This window comes from Physella acuta, unplaced genomic scaffold (genome assembly GCF_028476545.2).
Source record: "Physella acuta isolate Inbredline_101_S28 unplaced genomic scaffold, ASM2847654v3 ptg001166l, whole genome shotgun sequence".
NCBI lineage: Eukaryota > Metazoa > Mollusca > Gastropoda > Physidae > Physella > Physella acuta.
Window position 1 is genome coordinate 108,566 of NW_026732683.1, and position 20,242 is coordinate 128,807.

Consider the following 20,242-nt stretch of genomic DNA (forward strand, 5'->3'; position numbering starts at 1 on the left):
TGATGTCGTTGAGAAATTCAATATTTTGAAATGAATTGATGCTCGCTACAACAAAAGTATAAATTGTTTGTATTTATGGTTAAGGCTACAAGTTGAGTCCGGTGGGATTAATGTGAGATTGTAACGGATTTGTTATATGGCTTGGACCAGATTATTGGTCGGTGTTTGTTGCCCACTGTATCATGCTCGGTGTCTCTAGCCCAATGTATGGACGGTGTCTGTTGCCCACTTTAAGGTTGGTGTCTGTATCCCACCCATTCTGAATGGCGTCATAGCCTAGTGCGTGGATGACTTATCTAGCCCACTGTGGATGACGTCTGTAGCCCAGTGTTTGGATGATGTCTATAGCCCATTGTGGATGACGTCTGTATCCTATTGTATGGATGACTTATGTAGCCCACTGTTGATGATGTCTGCAGCCCACTTTGTGGATAACGGCTGTAGCCCATTCTGAATATACGTCATAGCCCGTTGTGTGGATGACTTATGTAGCCCTCTGTGGATGACGTCTGTAGCCCAGTGTGTGGATGACGTCTGTAGCCCAGTGTGTGGATGACTTATGTAGCCCACTGTGGATGACGTCTATAGCCCATTGTGGATGACGTCTGTAGCCCAATGTGTGGATGACGTCTACAGCCCAATGTGTGGATGACGTCTGTAGCCCACTGTGGATGACGTCTGTATCCCATTGTGTGGATGACGTCTATAGCCCATCACTGCGTGTGGTCTGTGTCTTCCCCAGTGGTTGAAAGCCCTTGTCAAGTTTTCAATTGTTGAAGCCAGTGAGTGATCTGTGCCGTAAGCAGCATGGGACAAGCACTTGTCGAGGGCTTTCAAGTGGCCACCACTCGCTATTGTAAACCAGGACTAACGCAATACTTAGATACTCGAGTGGCTGTACATCACCAGCCTCGCACGACACTCACCATGCTCTAGTCCTACACCACAGTACTGTTGGGCTTCGATTTAGTCTCTATCTCTTGGCATGTCTCAACTCAATCATGCCATGGAACTGGAACTGACCACAGCTTTACGGCTATAGACCCTTCCATACTAGTGGTCACTATGCTAGCGGTCTAGTCCTACACCACAGTACTGTTGGGTTTCGATTTAGTCTCTGGGCATGTCTCAACTCAATCATGCCATGGAACTGGAACATACCTCTACTTTACGGCTACAGATCCATCCATACGAGATTTGCGCTGTTAGCTAATATTGGTCACTTAGATGTCAAGTAGATATAGATGATATAGTGTTACATATCCGGACTTGGTGGGTTTTTTTTTTTTCAAACGACGTATCAATTTTTACTTATTGAATAAGTCCCTTTACTCCATTCTCTTATTAATCGATTGGCCCCTCGTCTGCGTTATAATTAGTATACGTTACTGAATTAATCAGGCCCTTATATAAGTGTTTTCTATTTATTACACTTGGTGGATTAGCCCTTTATAACCGAGTCAATGATGCGTGCAGTTTTACCATCATCGGTTGGATGTCATCATGTTAAGTCCAAAACTTTCATCTCACCCTCGCGTGTTAGCTCTCCCCTATCTAAGTTTAGATATAAGAGCCTGGTCTGAACAAAACAATGGGAGTCTTGTAGCAATTCTCACACTTATTGCAGTAGCTTTGAGTCATCAGGGCTAAGTTTGGACAGAGTTACTAATACTTTTTTTAAAGCTGCTGTCATGGCTGATTACTGAGGGGAGAGAATGGTTTAGTTATGGTCTGATGGTAAAGTGGGAGATAATTAGTAATTGATTGTTTAACCAGAGCACCATTGTGTATGTAGGACATTCGTTGTTTTTTTGTTTTTTTTTTAATAGCGTTTTAATTGTTTTATCTGTGTAGAACTATATATATATATATATATATATATATATATATATATATACATATATATATTATATATATTATATATATATATATATATATATATATATATATATATAGAGAGAGAGAGAGAGAGAGAGAGAGAGAGAGAGAGAGAGAGAGAGAGAGAGAGAGAGAGAGAGAGAGAGAGAGGACTATAACACAACTGATTGTTAAGCTAAAAATAATATAAACAAGTGTCGTTGTTTTACACTCACGCACGGATACAAGAAAAGTTTGAAGAATCGACAAGTAAAGGATGGCGTGGTCGGACAGGATAGCTCATGGTCGCTAACTCCAAAAGTCCCAAGTTTGAATCTAGGGCAGATAAAGCTCGACAGGAGCCCAACTAAGAGAGACAACTCCAAAATCAAAACAACTGCTACTTTGCAGATTGTTCTTGGGTGTTAAAGACTACAGAAGAAAATTCAGAAAGAATAGCAGTCTGAGGACGGAGTCAACGGGCTATATGCGTAATACTTGTGATGGAGCAAATCCCCTCCAAAATTATATTTATAACCTAAACAGAAGCCTTTTTTTTAAAAATCATTTTTTTTTTATTGATCGGTATCATTTAAAATGTCCTTTTATCTTCCATATTTAAGGCATTACTTGTATACCAAATGCTGCTTATAGTCGCGTTATCTCCCACTGTGTAGTGTTGAAGTTGCTGCCCCTATCCAAGACTGTACTCCATTAACTCTGTGATTGGAAGCCACGTGGCAGAGTGCAGCAATTCCAGTTAAAAATTGAACGCCAACGTGGCAGATGAAATCATTGCGACATTTTCTGACTTTGTGATTTGATTCGCTGCGATTTTACATTTTCTCTAATGTCTCTAGAAAATTGCCACTTATTCCCTTGTACCGCCGTAGTAATGTGGGATACTAATGCCAACTGTAATTTCTTGTTAGAAATGAATCGCGAGTTGCCGTTAGCTTTGTGTGGCGTCTGATTGGGTTTTTCTCCGGATGATCATTTAGTTCGGATTTTTTTTTTCATTTTCTCCAGCAATTAAAAGAACAAGAGAGGATATTAATGCCTGACTTGATCAGATGACGACCGGATCAGTTTCCTTTTGTTATTGATAGCGGTTTGTTTTTGTTTTTTTGTTTTTTGTTTTTTCTATCGATGTTTTGGATAAGCCGTGCGCGTTTCCGTTGAGTTTTCTTTTGGAGAATGTTCCAGAGAGAATTGACTTCTCGTTACCAGAAGTCATTGTTTTAGGAGATTAGGTATCTGTCAGTTTTATATCTTCCGTATCTGATAAGCCATACGGTGGTTGTTGTTTTTTTTTTGTTTTTTTTTTAGTTTTTACTTTCTCGTATATACGAAGTATAGAGAAAGTCTTGTAATCGTGCAAAAAAAAAAAAATCGAGATTTTTGCAAATCTCGACGTTTTGCATCTCACTGATACGGAAAAACATAATTTTGCAATCTTGTCCGTATGTCTGTGTGTCTGTGTGTGTGTCTGTGTGTGTGTGTCCGTGTGTAAACACGATAACTTGAGTACCGTTACAGCTAGGTTGATGAAATTTCATATATAAGTATTTTATCAAAATCGTAGATCCGTATCAACTTTTGAGCGATTTCCGATAACCGGAAGTGGTACTTTTCCTACTTTGAATTTTTCAAAAGCCTATAACTTGAGTACTATTTCAGATAGATAAATGAAATTTCATACGTAAGTAAAAGATCTAATTCTCTACCTTCTATTAAATTTTGAGTCATTTCCGTTGACTGGAAGTAGTACTTTACGCTACTTCCGATTTCTCAAAAAACTAATGTAAATTTTAAAAGTAATAATAATATTGCGCACTATTATGCGCTTTTTTATTTCGCGTTCACTTGGTGTGCAATTAATTTGTCTACGAGATTTTATTCTATTTTTAAAACTTTAAGTATTTAAAATGGATTAAAAATCATGTCTATAGCCCGAGTTCCCATCCCCTGTTATTTTATATAAGAATATTCGAGAAAGTTTAGGGGAGATCACTCCCGGTTTATTTATAGTGATTTGCAGGATGTAAAGGATATGTTAGAAAGTATACTTTTTGCGTTGATCCTTTTGTTCACATGGATCACGTATTTTTTATGATGTTTACCTAAACTATATGTTTGATCTCATACTATTTATGCTTGATTACGCTTTCCGTCGTATTTGACCATACATCTTGTCGTATTTAACCATACATTTTGTGGTTTTTAACGAAATATTTTGTCGCAACGTCCATAAATTTGTTTGACCACATATTTTGTTGTTTGACCACGAATTTTGTGTTCGTATCGACCATATAATGTAGGCCTATTTGATGGTGCACATTATATTGTCGTATTGACATAATATTACGTATTTGCCAAATATTTTGTCTGATTGACCTTAAAATTTAGGCGATGGACCACATTATATTTTCGTATCGACCAAATATTTTGTCTTATTGACCATATAATATTGTTGTTGAACCATATTGTATTGTCGTATTGACATAATAATATGTCACATTGACCTCATATTTATGTCCGTCATGCCCATCAATATAGTTGTTCGACCACAGATGTAGCCGTTTGACGAAACATTGAGTTGTTCGACCACATATTTGTGTTGGACATGAGATATAGCGCCTTGATCTGGCTGATCCTCCCCCATCAAACGTTCCCTCGTCTGTTCTATGAGCTGGATTAACCAGATGTACGGGGTTCAATCGGCTACATCCACGTTAATGACTGATGTCCAGTAACATTGCTTGCTGGCCCTACCTACGTTAGGCTACAAGACATCTCTATCTCAAAAGAGTTTATTTATTCTTTTTATAATTTAAATCTCATGTACTTTTTGAAAATTAAAATTAACAACGTGCTATTTGTGAACTAATTTCGTTTTTTTTTCATAATCAAATAAGGATACGTTTTTTGAGAGTGAATTATTAACATTATCTTCGTCAACTGATTCCACGGAACCAACAATTCTTATTCATCATGTACTATGGACTATGCTTTTACTTTTAACTTAAATACTTCTATGGACTATGCTTTTACTTTTAACTTACATACTTCACTTTAGTTTTGAAAATTTATTATATCTTACTAAAAAAAATGTTGACAAGACATTTTGTACGTTATTATTTTATTTTTGTAGCTTACTATTATATGTCTTACGGTCTATTTTGACAGAAGATGTTGTACCCCACTGTTATATCTCTACTGTTCTTTTTCCCCCAGGATATTCGCAAAGTAGTGGCACCACTGTTAAAAAGTTTTCAAGTTGAAATCGACTCCCTGTCTAAACGCAGCAAAGCAGCTGAGGCAGCCTTCTTGTCGGTCTACAAGAAACTCATTGACCTCCCTGGTGAGTACACCTGATTGGGCTAGGACACATTCGTCTAACACTTGCACACTTCTACCAGTATTAATTATACCGTGTGTCTGTGTTGGAGGTGGTGTTAGGTTGGTCGATTTGGAATGAAAAAAACTCAAGACCTTGTATGTATGTAATCTTAAGCGATTACACTAGACTGAAACTGACTGTTGACTTAACCATAACCATTTGTGTTGGTCTAACCGATTGCATGTATTGACATAATTGATGATTTGAATTGACCTTAACTAGTTGAAATAACGCAGGGACTAACCATAGCGTGTACCTGTATTACAGCTGATTTTAGACTGTTCGTTTTGTGATGACCAAACCCTAACTCATTGTAATAGTCCAACCTTAACTGAGTTTACATAACTGATTAGTTGTATTGACCCTAAGCCTAACACATTGTATTAGTCTAACCTTAACTGAGTATACATAACTGATTAGTTGTATTGACCCTAAGCCTAACTAGTTGTATTGACCAAACGATCTATTAACTCCTCAGTGCCTTAGTATATGAGCTTATAATAGAATGATCTTTTGTTTAAACCGAACCTAAACCTACAGTACATATCCAACCTTCACTAACAGTATGCATCAGCCCCAACATTACTGACTTACGGCTATACACAACAACATGCCTTTTATAAAAAACCCACCACGTTGACGGTGGGCCAGCTGTATGCTGAATAGTCCTCCAACCTGTGCTGCTATCCCGAGCAAATGCTGAATAGTCCCCCAACCTGTGCTGCTATCCCGAGCAAATGCTGAATAGTCCTCCAACCTGTGCTGCTATCCCGAGCAAATGCTGAATAGTCCCCCAACCTGTGCTGCTATCCCGAACAAATGCTGAATAGTCCCCCAACCTGTGCTGCTATCCCGAGCAAGTGCTGAATAGTCCCCCAACCTGTGCTGCTATCCCGAGCAAATGCTGAATAGTCCCCCAACGTGTGCTGCTATCCCGAGCAAATGCTGAATAGTCCCCCAACGTGTGCTGCTATCCCGAGCAAATGCTGAATAGTCCCCCAACGTGTGCTGCTATCCCGAGCAAATGCTGAATAGTCCCCCAACCTGTGCTGCTATCCCGAGCAAATGCTGAATAGTCCCCCAACGTGTCCTGCTATCCCGAGCAAATGCTGAATAGTCCTCCAACCTGTGCTGCTATCCCGAGCAAATGCTGAATAGTCCCCCAACGTGTGCTGCTATCCCGAGCAAATGCTGAATAGTCCCCCAACGTGTGCTGCTATCCCGAGCAAATGCTGAATAGTCCCCCAACCTGTGCTGCTATCCCGAGCAAATGCTGAATAGTCCCCCAACGTGTGCTGCTATCCCGAGCAAATGCTGAATAGTCCCCCAACGTGTGCTGCTATCCCGAGCAAATGCTGAATAGTCCCCCAACGTGTGCTGCTATCCCGAGCAAATGCTGAATAGTCTCCCAACGTGTGCTGCTATCCCGAGCAAATGCTGAATAGTCCCCCAACGTGTGCTGCTATCCCGAGCAAATGCTGAATAGTCTCCCAACGTGTGCTGCTATCCCGAGCAAATGCTGAATAGTCCCCCAACGTGTCCTGCTATCCCGAGCAAATGCTGAATAGTCTCCCAACCTGTGCTACTATCCCGAGCAAATGCTGAATAGTCCCCCAACGTGTGCTGCTATCCCGAGCAAATGCTGAATAGTCCCCCAACGTGTGCTGCTATCCCGAGCAAATGCTGAATAGTCCCCCAACGTGTGCTGCTATCCCGAGCTAATGCTGAATAGTCCCCCAACGTGTGCTGCTATCCCGAGCAAATGCTGAATAGTCCCCCAACGTGTGCTGCTATCCCGAGCAAATGCTGAATAGTCCCCCAACGTGTGCTGCTATCCCGAGCAAATGCTGAATAGTCCCCCAACGTGTGCTGCTATCCCGAGCAAATGCTGAATAGTCCCCCAACCTGTGCTGCTATCCCGAGCAAATGCTGAATAGTCCCCCAACGTGTGCTGCTATCCCGAGCTAATGCTGAATAGTCCCCCAACGTGTGCTGCTATCCCGAGCTAATGCTGAATAGTCCCCCAACGTGTGCTGCTATCCCGAGCAAATGCTGAATAGTCCCCCAACGTGTGCTGCTATCCCGAGCAAATGCTGAATAGTCCCCCAACGTGTGCTGCTATCCCGAGCAAATGCTGAATAGTCCCCCAACCTGTGCTGCTATCCCGAGCAAATGCTGAATAGTCCCCCAACCTGTGCTGCTATCCCGAGCAAATGCTGAATAGTCCCCCAACCTGTGCTGCTATCCCGAGCAAATGCTGAATAGTCCCCCAACCTGTGCTGCTATCCCGAGCAAATGCTGAATAGTCCCCCAACGTGTGCTGCTATCCCGAGCAAATGCTGAATAGTCCCCCAACGTGTGCTGCTATCCCGAGCAAATGCTGAATAGTCCCCCAACGTGTGCTGCTATCCCGAGCAAGCATCTGATCTGGATCCGATCCAAAGATCAATGACGGCAAGTGTGCGCTGACAATTGGGGGTCCATCACTAGATAGACATCCGAGAGGGAAATCGATACTTATTTCCATGTTTATGGCCAAAGGTGCTACATCCGTGCTCGTCATATTGATAATGTGTTTAATGAGATGAATCATTCTGTCTCTCTCTCCTAACTGTTAAATAGATCTGACCTGAATGGCTCGAATTTTATACCGATGAACAGGTTGCACGAAGCGCTCCATTTTTTTTAACATTGATCGTCAGGTGGGGGGTTTATGTTAATCCTGGTGTATATCAGGCCAGCCCCCGGGCGCGGGGGTGTGAGGACCGTCACGTGACTCGCCATCGGCTCACACCCTTCCCCCTCGCGAGTTGCCACCTGACGGTGTCGCCGTGTGTGATATGACTTTGGCCCGGCACCTTGGGTGTTGCTCTGTTGACTTACTGGAGCTGATTGATTAACACCCATCTCTAGGACAGGCCCGTGTCGCCTATGAACTTTTAAAGCTAGACTTGGGATGTAGTCTGTATGCAGTAGGGTAGGCAGGGGAATGTTGTATTGTTGTTTTTTTTTTACCTAACATCCATAGACATTACATTGACAGCTGTCGTATCGAAAGTTACAACAATTTGTGATAGCGCACTTGTGTTGTTTTAAATGCCTTCCGTTTTCAAAATTTTAAATGTCACAAAACCACTTTTACGTGCTTTAAATCGTTGTGGAATTTTCCGTAAGAATTGTTTTTTTTTTTAAAAACCATCCCCTTATCTATCTTCTTTCCCCCACCTCCACCCTCCTCATACCATATGACAAAATCAGTGGCGTCACTGGTAGTAAATTTTCATAAGCATTTCTGTGTGTTGTCAGTTTTGGTTTTCACTGAGTTCATGAAATTTCTGGGTGCCAGTTCTGTTGATCAGCATGAAATACTGGCTATATTATGTGGTTGATCTAATTAATTATTGTTTAAAGAGAAGTCTCAATGTTATATTTAAAAAAACTTAATGAGCCATTTTAAAAATTCATTGAGATAAATAGTGTACGGGACTTCTAGTAAAACGTTCGTGGGTATCGTTGATGATGGTTTTTTTTTTATTTACTGATCGTTAACGATGTTAAGGTTAGGGCTGGGACTGGAGTCGAAGACGTTAGGGCTGAGGTATCGATACCCTCATCGATTAGTGGCGTGGCAGCGATTGTTGACGTGGTTGCTAGAAGGTTCTAGTTATGACAGTTAACCTCCATTAGCAAGTAGTTAGTGACTGTAAGCTGATGACACGCGGGCCGCTGATTCACGAGCAGTGGCCTTTGTACGTTGGAACAAAACAAAAACAGGGAGCCGTGTGGCTGAGAGGATGTCTTCTGTACTCATCACTTGAGCTGTAAACACAGGGGAGCTATCTCTGCTCTCTCTGTCTCACTCTCTCTCTCTCTCTCTCTCTCTCTCTTCTGTAGGCTTAGTCGCTGGTTGCTCTTTCTAATTTGGTGACGCATGGTCATACTTTTCTTTCATAGTCATGCTTTTCTTTCATGGTCATACTTTTCTTTCATGGTCATACTTTTCTTTCATGGTCATACTTTTCTTTCATGGTCATGCTTTTCTTTTATGGTCATACTTTCTTTCATGGCCATGCTTTTCTTTCATACTTTTCTTTCATGATCATACTTTTCTTATAATGTCATACTTTTCTTTTGGTGTTCAGTTAAGTTGTATGTAATCGCCTGGACCATTGTCTCGGTTTATGCTTTCAAATGTATGTGATCACGTGGCAATATGTCATGGTATACGTGTTCAACTTTGTCAGACATGGCACTATTGTACGGTGTATGTATTCACCTTTATGTCAGACGTGGCTCATTAGATGCTCGTTAACTTTAAAGTACAATCAGACTGCAACACTTGATTATATCGGCTTGTATATCATATAAACATTTCCTATGCTTTCCAGTAAATTTAACGTGTCTAGCATGTTATAGTTCAATGAAGTGTAGATTCGTGTTCTGGTCTGAACGCTATCACATACAAAAAAAACCCGCTTTTAAACTTAGTTACTGTAGGTATTTTACAACAACTTTCCAAAAGATGGGGAAGTTTTATTAAATACATTACACCTGTTCTTATTAAGTCAGCATTGAGTGTTTTTATAGTCAGCATTAAAGCTTAGGAGAACGGCCAGTCACTTATTATGTAATAGGTGTTGAAGGTCACTCATGTGTACTGAGTCATCTGATCGACTTAAATGGACTTTGGCAGATACCTCACTGTTTCTTACTGCTTTCTAAAAGATGTTTGACTGCCATACATCTGCTATACGAATATTTAATAGACGTTTGTCAGTCATGCATAATCACATATATGCTAGACGTTTGTCAGTCATGCATAATCACATATATGCTAGACGCTTGTCAGTCATGCATAATCACATATATACTAGACGTTTGTCAGTCATGCATAATCACATATATGCTAGAAGTTTGTCAGTCATGCATAATCACATATATGCTAGACGTTTGTCAGTCATGCATAATCACATATATGCTAGACGTTTGTCAGTAATGTATAATCACATATATGCTAGACGTTTGCTAGTCATGCATAATCACGTATGTGCTAGACGCTTGTCAGTCATGCATAATCACATATATGCTAGACGTTTATCAGTCATGTATAATCACGTATATGCTAGACGTTTGTCAGTCATGCATAATCACATATATGCTAGACGTTTGTCAGTCATGCATAATCACATATATGCTAGACGTTTGTCAGTCATGCATAATCACATATATGCTAGACGTTTGTCAGTCATGCATAATCACGTATATGCTAGACGCTTGTCAGTCACGCATAATCACATATATGCTAGACGTTTATCAGTCATGCATAATCACATATATGCTAGACGTTTGTCAGCCATGCATAATCACATATATGCTAGACGTTTGTCAGTCATGCATAATCACATATATGCTAGACGTTTGTCAGTCAAACATAACCAAATATCGGGTCGACATTGCCAGTCACACATAGCCAATAATCTGCCGAAGTGGTATCGATTCCGGAGGCCGTTCTGAAAGACAGCGTCATCTTCAGTGGCGCATAATCCACTCACCACCCACCTTTGTCTGGCGCCCATCTATTGATTTTTATCTTGTCCTCAACAAAACAAATGTCTCCCATGCTGACTAGGACGCCACCACCACCACCATCACCACATCCTCCACCGACACGGCTTTCAAGCCGGAGTATTACAATGAAATAGGAGAACCGAGTTGAAAATGTGACATTCTTTTTTTTTCTCTCTCTCTCTCTCCTTGAGCAATCGCTTGGCGTCTATCTTGTGTAGCGGTAGTCTCCGGCCCGCTGAGGGAGGACTTTATTTTCTAGTTAATGATGTGAAACGTGATACCAGCCATGTGTGTACGCTGTAATCCCATTCAAACTCATTTCAGTTCTATTGCAGTTTTATAATTAGAAATCTGGGATATGAAACAGTTTTGGATTATATAAAATAACCCGTAAAGGTGTGCCTATTGATTTGTGGTTGCATATGTGTTAGAACAACTGATGGTAACAGTTTATGTTAGTATTAGCTATACCGTGTGTTAGAGCTTGCATTACAATGATCTTTATGTCATCACTAAACTCTAGCGTGCTGTATTTATCTAACCTTAACCGTAAGCACTAAACCCTAAGTGGCCGTTTTTTGTTGACTTATCCGATTGTTTATATTATTTAACTCTGATAATTTTGATTGACCTAAACACTAACTGCGTTTGTTGATTAACCCTAACTGGTTGTATTGACCAGACTCTAACACACTTTATAGACAAACCCTAATTTAATGTGTTGATAAAAAGCTGATTTTATTGAGCAGATCCTGATTGTATTGACTAGACTTTAACATAATTGACTAGACCCTAGCACAATGTATTGACAAACCCTAATTGTATTGACCAGACCCTACACATAGTATGGACCAACGCTAATTGCTTGTATTGACCAACGCTAATTGCTTGTATTGACCAACGGTAACTGATTGTATTGACCAACCCTAATTGCTTGTGTTGACCAACGCTAACTGACCCCAACTGATTGTATTGCCTGACCCCAACTGATTATATTGACTGACCCCAACTGCCTGTATTGCCTGACCACAACTGATTATATTGACTGACCCCAACTGCCTGTATTGCCTGACCCCAACTTATTATATTGACTGACCCCAACTGATTATATTGCCTGACCCCAGCTGATTATATTGCCTGACCCAAACTGATTATAGTGCCTGACCCCAAACTGATTATATTGACTGACCCCAACTGCCTGTATTGCCTGACCCCAACTTATTATATTGACTGACCCCAACTGATTATATTGACTGACCCCAACTGCCTGTATTGCCTGACCCCAACTTATTATATTGACTGACCCCAACTGATTATTTTGCCTGACCCCAACTGATTATATTGCCTGACCCCAACTGATTATATTGCCTGACCCCAACTGATTATATTGCCTGACCCCAACTGATTATATTGCCTGACCCCAACTGATTATATTGCCTGACCCCAACTGATTATATTGCCTGACCCCAACTGATTATATTGACTGACCCCAACTGCCTGTATTGCCTGACCCCAACTGATTATATTGCCTGACCCCAACTGATTATATTGCCTGACCCCAACTTCTTGTATTGCCTGTCCCCAACTTCTTGTATTGCCTGACCCCAACTGATTATATTGACTGACCCCAACTGCCTGTATTGACCGACCCCAACTTCTTGTATTGCCTGACCCCAACTGCCTGTATTGCCTGACCCCAACTTCTTGTATTGCCTGACCCCAACTGATTATATTGCCTGACCCCAACTGATTATATTGACTGACCCCAACTTCTTATATTGACTGACCCCAACTGATTATATTGCCTGTCCCCCATCTGATTATATTGCTGTTTGTATCGAGCAGATCCCGTGCCCGTGCTAGAGCATGCCCAGAACCTCCAGAAGAAAGCCCACAAGGTGCAGGACCTGGAGATTGAGAACAAGCAGCTGAGGGAAACGTTGGAAGAGTACAACCATGAATTTGCTGAGGTCAAAAATCAAGGTCAGTCAAATAGTCACATGATTATTTATTTTTGTGTGTGCCCCTATGTGTTTGTAGAATCGAAGGTTGTGTTTTTGGCGTGCTAGATCAGGTCACGTGGTCGGCTGTTGCTTGATCTTTCGGATTAAGGGTTGATTGGTTTGTTGGCTGGATTCTTTGTGTTGTTGAACTTTCAGGATGGGTGTGTTATTGTAATAACTTTTTCTTTAAAGCAGTGCAGTAAGTTTACCTTGTCCCTAGTATTATCAAATTCTTCTTGATTGGGAAGTTTGTATAAGTGGGTACTATTAATTTCTCGTGTTGTGACAAGTGACCATGGGTGGTTGGTTTTTCCTCAAATTTCCACGGTTTGCTAGTTTTCTAATGAAGCAGTAGATAAGTTTTCACTGAGTTCAAGCTAATGAAATTTCTGGGGTTGCTGATATTGCAGTAAAAAAAATAATTGTAAAAGCATCTCAGCATGCAGCATTTATTTTAGACACCGCTGTTTGTATACAAAGTTTCGCTTCACCTAGAAACGAAATAAAAAGCTTAGTTTTTTTTTTTAAATACCTGATTAAGATTCTTGCGCCACGTGATAGGGGAAGTAGAGTCCATCTGGCCACGACATTTAGGTGTTTAACACGTGTTTTGTTATTGTCCAATGGAGTGCGACCTCCCACTTGTTGCCAGCAGACAATAAAAGTAACAGCCGTTGGCCCTAAGCCTGGTATGTGGGTGGGGGGGGGGGGGTGGTGTGTAGTGATGGGGGGGGGGGGGCGCTTTTACTGGTAATGTGAGTTTAATGAGAAACGATCATCAATAAATGTTGACGCTCCCAATCGTCTATGCAATTATCGGCCGTTTCTATAGCATCTGTCACGTGGTCAGCTGTGATGAATCAACGGTTAGGTGTGGGCTTGGTGTCGTATAACGATGGTTAGTTGTGGGTTTGGTGTCTTATAACGATGGATGGTTAGATGTGGGCTTGGTGTCGTATAACGATGGTTAGATGTAGGCTTGGTGTTGTATAACGATGGTTGGATGTGGGCTTGGTGTCGTATAACGATGTTTAGATGTGGGCTGGGTGTCATGATGGTTAGATGTGGGCTTGGTGTCGTATAACGATGGTTAGGTGTAGGTTTGGTGTCTTATAACGATGGTTAGATGTAGGCTTGGTGTCGTATAACGATAGTTAGGTGTGGGCTTGGTGTCATATAACGGTTAGATTTGGGCTTGGTGTCATATAGTAGTTAGTGTAGGTTTTGGGTGTCATATGATGGTTTATACATCAGTTGATATAAAAAAAAAATATTTGTATGCTAGGTGTTTCATGTCATTTTGTATTTTTAAGCTTGATGTAAGGTGTGTTGTCATAGGTTGCAGATTTAACCTAACTGCAGTGGGTTAAATGTTTTCGGCAACTTACTTTACGCTACACATTTTTAAAATGACAATATCAGCTTTCAAAAGATCTGTATAGCTGAGTGAAGAAAAACTCGCCTGAAAAAAAAAAACCTGATAACACTGAGTGTCATTCGTTGCGGTGATGGGAGAAGGAAAAAAAAACAATAGCTTGAACCAGTTGGTAGACATAGAATGATAAGCGATCAACTCCAGCCACAAGTGAATCGTTCAAACACTAGGTCTGTGTGACCATAGCTTGCTGTCTCCGATTAGAGAATCAGCTCTTATCAATACACCATTTCTAGCCCTGGTTTTATCCTACTCAGTTGTGTCACGGTGCTCGTTTATTCTGCGGCATGGCGTCCGTCCCGAAATTCAATTTTGATTTGTGCCAGTAACTAATAACTCCGATTAAGCCCTGTGGTTTATACGCGTATTTCTTTTATTTTTTTATTTTTTTCAATACTCTAAGGAGACAATACAATCGTCTAGGGCAGTAATGTTTTCTTTAGGAAATTCTAATCGAAAACTATGAACACATTTTCCGGGGATTTGAGTACATTGTTTCGTTAAGCTTTTTGGAATTGCTTTATTGAAAATCTCCAGTGTTTTCCACTAGTAGTTTTTATAATTGTCTAAGATTTTATTTGTAATGGGACGTGTCAGTGGTTTATGAATGTCAATGTCACGGTGTTGGTCCGTATAGAAGGTGATTGGTGTTTTCAAATGTCATGCCGTGTACCCCCGTCCTCTCCCGCCCCAATAAGCTTGAATATAATTTGGTCCCACCCCCCCCCCCACCCCATTCCCCCACACATGTGCTCACATGCCCACACACACGTATGACCCCCAGACCCTTTTACCATCACTCCCCCACTCTTTTGACGACCCCACAATTCACACTCGCGTGTGGTCCCACCGCTACCCCCAACTTGTGACCGTTAATCCCCCCCCCCCCCCGTGACCCCTTCCTCACGCAAACACACACCTCACACACCACACACACTCATATAACTATACACTAGACTGTTGTTATTTCAGTACTAAACTACCCATGTCTAGACGAGCTATACAGCGATGGAACAACCCCCCCCCCCACACACACACACATATATACCTATACATTCGTTATTTCAGTATTATACTGTCCATGTAGTCGAGGTATATAGCGATGGAACTACTGCACCCCCATATGTATATGTATATATATATATATATATATATATATATATATATATATATATATATATATATATATATATATATATATATATATATATACTAGTTGTTATTTCAATATTCAACTATTCAAGTCTAGACGAGGTGTACAGCGATGGAACAACCCCCCCCCCCCCACACACACACACACACATACAGACCCATACACCTATCCACTAGTTGTTATCCCAGTGTACAACGATGGAACAACTTCCTTGTTTCAGCACGACGCGTGTTGAAGACGCTTCTATTCTGATCTCTGCCTATGTGTCAAAGAGTTACCGCGGATAAGCCGTGATTGGCACATGCGATGGATATTGGCTTCCCCTTGCCGTGTGCATCGCAACACTAGATAAGGGCTATCACCGTGTAGTCGAGAACGATCAGTGTCGCTGGCTATTGTTAGGGCGGGGGAATCTTTCACCGCAACCACTTGTCAATTCTTCTATACACACACACGTACACACACACAGACAAAAAAAGATTGAATGATTTATCGATGAGTAAAACTTGACGGAAATAACACTTGATATCGTTGTCAAAAATATCATGCACCTGCCTATCAGAGCGGACCAATCGGCGTGCTCGTTGGTCGGATGAGCCAGCCAATCAGATGGTGCGATCGCTGAAAGGAAATAATCGAATCGTTTCTAATTAGTCTTGCTCGGAAGTCAATGACACCGGAGATGATCGCCTGTCGTCTCTTTAGTTATCTTTTGTACAGAGGGGGAGGGGTGGGGGTGAATTCTCGGCTTTTCTTTACTATTGATTATCTCCCTTTCTTTAGGAAAAAAAAATGGTCCCCCTGTCTTTTCTATAAGGTATCTTTTTTTTTTTCTCTTTCTTTGGGTAACTGATGGGTCGGTGGCTGAGAACACAGGAGTTCTCTAATCCTGAGTTTTAAGTGCTGTGGGAACCTCTCTGTTATCACATCCATACCGTTTGATTGAAAACATTCGTGTCACGGGTGGGGGGGGGGGAGTTGAGATAAACCAAGACTTTGACTTGATTTTCGTCAAGTCGTTGACATCCGCATCACGTGATCTACTATTTCTTTTAGAAATGTGTCGCAGCTAAATGTTGAGCACTTCCGGAGTCAGTGTGAAATGTGTACTCCAGCCTGAACAATGGCTGATCGTACGTTTTGGTCAGTGAAAGAATGAAGCCCTTGTGTCGCGGGCGTCCAAGGTTGTCAGCTGGTGACACATAGTTATTGTGATGGGAGGGCCGTGCACTGGTCTTGTTATCATCACGGTGATCCCTCCCCTACACTGCTTGTTGTGTTTGTTTATTGAACGCGGTAGGTCCGTGTCAACATCGCGTTGTGTTGTGGCAGCGGGAGGGTGGGGCGCTGCACCAGACGATTGGGTCGGGGGGATCGTTTTAACCCCATGGGGTGCCAGGTTCGAATCCTGTTGATGCCAGATATCGACCTGAGTTTTGGAAGAAATAACCGAGGCTATTTAATATCAACCGGTGTGACAGAGATGGAGTGAGCGACATGATGCTGACCATGCAACCGAACAGATTAATGTAAGGATAAGCCGATATATCCATCTACTTCTCACGAAGTAACATAATGTAACATAAATGGGTGGTTGACTAAGAGATGGGTCTTGTTTTTTATATTATTAATTTAATATATTATAGAACTCCAAACACATTATTTGTTTATTATATACCCCACGGTTTCCCGAGAAATATTTGTATTTATATATCACTATGAATAAACCTTACAGGGACTGCCATTATCTCCCCTTTATTGTTGAAGCGCGTTTATCTGCCTTAGATAATGTTTAAATCGCCGTTTGTTTGAAGTAAAAAAAAAAATAATATGTTAGTCATGTCTTCCCCCCTGTGTTCAATGGTGTTGTTGTCTAGCACATTCAGCGACCGCGGAGGATGGGAACAGCCAATCAAAACAGGTTTATCTACCTATCAATAGTCGACTTCCTTCCCCCCTCTGAGCACGACAAAAACGCCCCCCCCCCTAACTTAAGTTGTACCAGGAAACCTGTGATAAGATTCCTATCTAGTTAATGACAAGCAAGTATCGGGTGTCAGTGCCTCACCCCACCCCTTGTAGCGCTTTCCATTCTACTGCATCGTATTCAAGAAAGATCACCGTGTACATTGATGGGTGGCGGAAAGGGGGTGGGGGGGGGGGGGGGGTCCTAAGCAGTTACCATAGACTGATGATACTACCTTTTAAATAAAATACAATCACCTAACCTTATGTTGATCATCCATCTGTTTTTAAATGGGGTGTGATTTGTTATTTCCGGGGTTTGGCTGAAGCAACTTTCCACGTAAATATTATAGTTACATTAAACTATTGAATGCAAATCATTTTATTTCTAATGTATTGATGCTCCATCCCCACGCTCGCCCGCCCGCCCACAACCCCCCCCCCCCCCCCACCTAACCTGACCCGTGTCGTCTTTGCTAATCAACAACCCTTATCCAGTCAACTATTTGACCCACCCAGCCCTCCCCTCTCCACCCGTTCTCCCAACATTCTCCACCTAAGTAGGTTACTTGTTCAAAGCTTAATTTTTTTCCCCTCCTATATTGAAGGCTTTTGGTGTCATCCCCCGCCAACCTCCCCTCCCTCGCTCGATAAAGCTGTAAAATTATTATCAAGTAAACGGAGATTTTAAAACCATCCAGGTAAATTGATAGCATCATATTCCATTGTCGTCTCCCCTGGGCGTGACACGTCACCACCTGCGCTCACTCGGTCCCCTAGGTGGGGCACCAGAGCTCGCTGCCCGCCCGTGAGCTCGTCCTCTGATGACGGACAGGTCAAACGTTGACCCACACCCAAACTCAAGGACCTCACGTGAAAACAGGGCTCACGGTTGTAGATAAACCCCCGCCCCACACGGGCGCGATAGAGCGGAAATAATTGAGACCCGATAGTGTCAAAGAGAAGTCGAATGGTATCAGATGTGGCTGGCTGTTACAGTTGCTGGTAAACAAGCCGGGTCGTCGTGGGCCGAGGGTGGACAAGTTACACTGGAGGCCCCTGGGCTGGAGTTACACTGTGGAGTCCGGATCCTGTAATCCGATCATTCCGGCTTTAAGTAATACATGCTCCATTCAGGCGCTGTCTGTACGTGATGATCGTTACACTGATGAACTGGTGTAGACAAATCTAGACAAAAAATTCTAGACGTAAAGTAGACATTAAGACAGGATTGTTGGGTTAAATATGAGACATCTAGACACAATAGAATAAGAGACATTAGACACAATAGAATAGGAGACATTTAAACTGACTTAAGACACCAGCGCATACATCAATATTTGATAGCCATAGCCAAAATAGTTTAAAGCACGCTGACTACAGACAAGACATTCCAACTACACACAATGTAACCCTATACTATCGACCAGGTTAACTGCATACAGATGACTGCATACAAGATAACCCGTTTAGATCAAATCATAAGGCGCTGGTATAGTGTCAACATTGAACACACGTCCACCCTCTCTATGGCAATAGAATTCTTGTACCCAATAAATACATAGACTAGATCTATGCTAGGGCTCCGGGAATTATCGCCCCTTGAATAGGTGCTGGGACTTCACATCGGTGCGTTCAACCGCGAAGGGAGACAATTCACTACCAAGGGGGTGTAATGCTGAACATGTTTGATTATAAAAAGCCCTTTTCACGGGGCCATGAAGAAGTTTGTTATGTTCATCTCTGCGTGAAGTTTTACCTCAATGCTTTTCTAGGCATCCCCTCGGGTTCACGCCACCGGTCACGTGGTTCGCCAGCTTCTTCAACCCGGCCCCGTCCTGACACCTCGGCGATACTCTCCAGGTGATTGTATGCTTGGTGTGCTCCCATGCGTGAAATGCTGCTGAAGGGGGAGGGGGGGGAGTTCGAACACTGAAGCACGGGGGAGTCCTGTCTTTGTCAAACACAAGGATGAGATAATGTTCATTTTAGAAGACGAAATGTAGGGCTTGTTTAAAATGTGGTGGTACACAATTTCTTTATGTTGATCTATATAGATTTTGCTTTACTTCCGCGTCTGCCAGCATCCTCCCAATCCCAGCTACACCCGTACACAGAATCCAAGCCCTGTCGATATACCTTAAGCTCTTTAGAACTTAATAAGTGTGTTGCGTGCCCAACCTATTATTTAACTGGGGTTTTGTTGTTGTCATTATTTACCTAGATATTTCCGTGTGTTTCGGTATTGATTGGCGAAGTCTGTTGTTACGTTATCATCGGCTCACAGCTAGTTTCAAGGTTGTCTATTATCTGCTGCAGTCCTAGTTGACTTCCTTTCATTCTTGCGGAACTTGGGGTTGTTTTTTTTTTCGACTTAATTCGACTTTTTTTATTTTTATTTTGCTAGGCTGCTATTATGTATGAAGCATCTTTTTTAATATTCTTCTGTTTTAAAGGATCGTTGAATGCATAGATATATTCATATACATATTACACATATGCATGGGTTTTTATTCCAGGTAATGTTTTTCTAAGTAATTAGCGTGTAACTGTATGTGGTTAGGTGTAAGATTATCTGGAGGCTTAAGGCTAAGCAGGCTGTATATACAAGTTTATCTACCAGGACGATTGGCCCGTCTGTAGCCGAGCCGTAAACTCGAGTGATTTTATAGAGACTGACATTCATTTAGGATGAAGTGTTCCCGTCATTGATAAGGAAATGCCATAAGGCTGACTGTGCTCTCAAACATCGGCCTTCGAGTCGTGAGTGGCTCTAGAAGTATTGGGAGAGGGGTGGCTTGTTGGTGGTTTTTTTTTATTTTCTCTGTCAGAAATTTGCTGAGGTTAGTTTTAAACAT

At 41.8% G+C, this 20,242-nt stretch overlaps 1 protein-coding gene across 2 annotated transcripts in view; it reads left to right on the forward strand.

Moving 5' to 3' along the window:
- The window catches only part of LOC131956643 (homeobox protein cut-like 1), a 110,183-nt gene that overhangs the window by 43,613 nt on the left and 46,328 nt on the right, over window positions 1-20,242 (forward strand). For both annotated transcript variants that reach the window (XM_059321173.1, XM_059321174.1), the window contains exons 3-4: window positions 5,095-5,221; window positions 12,674-12,811. In XM_059321173.1, the coding sequence (XP_059177156.1) occupies window positions 5,095-5,221; window positions 12,674-12,811 (265 nt within the window). The remainder of the gene's footprint in view (window positions 1-5,094; window positions 5,222-12,673; window positions 12,812-20,242) is intronic.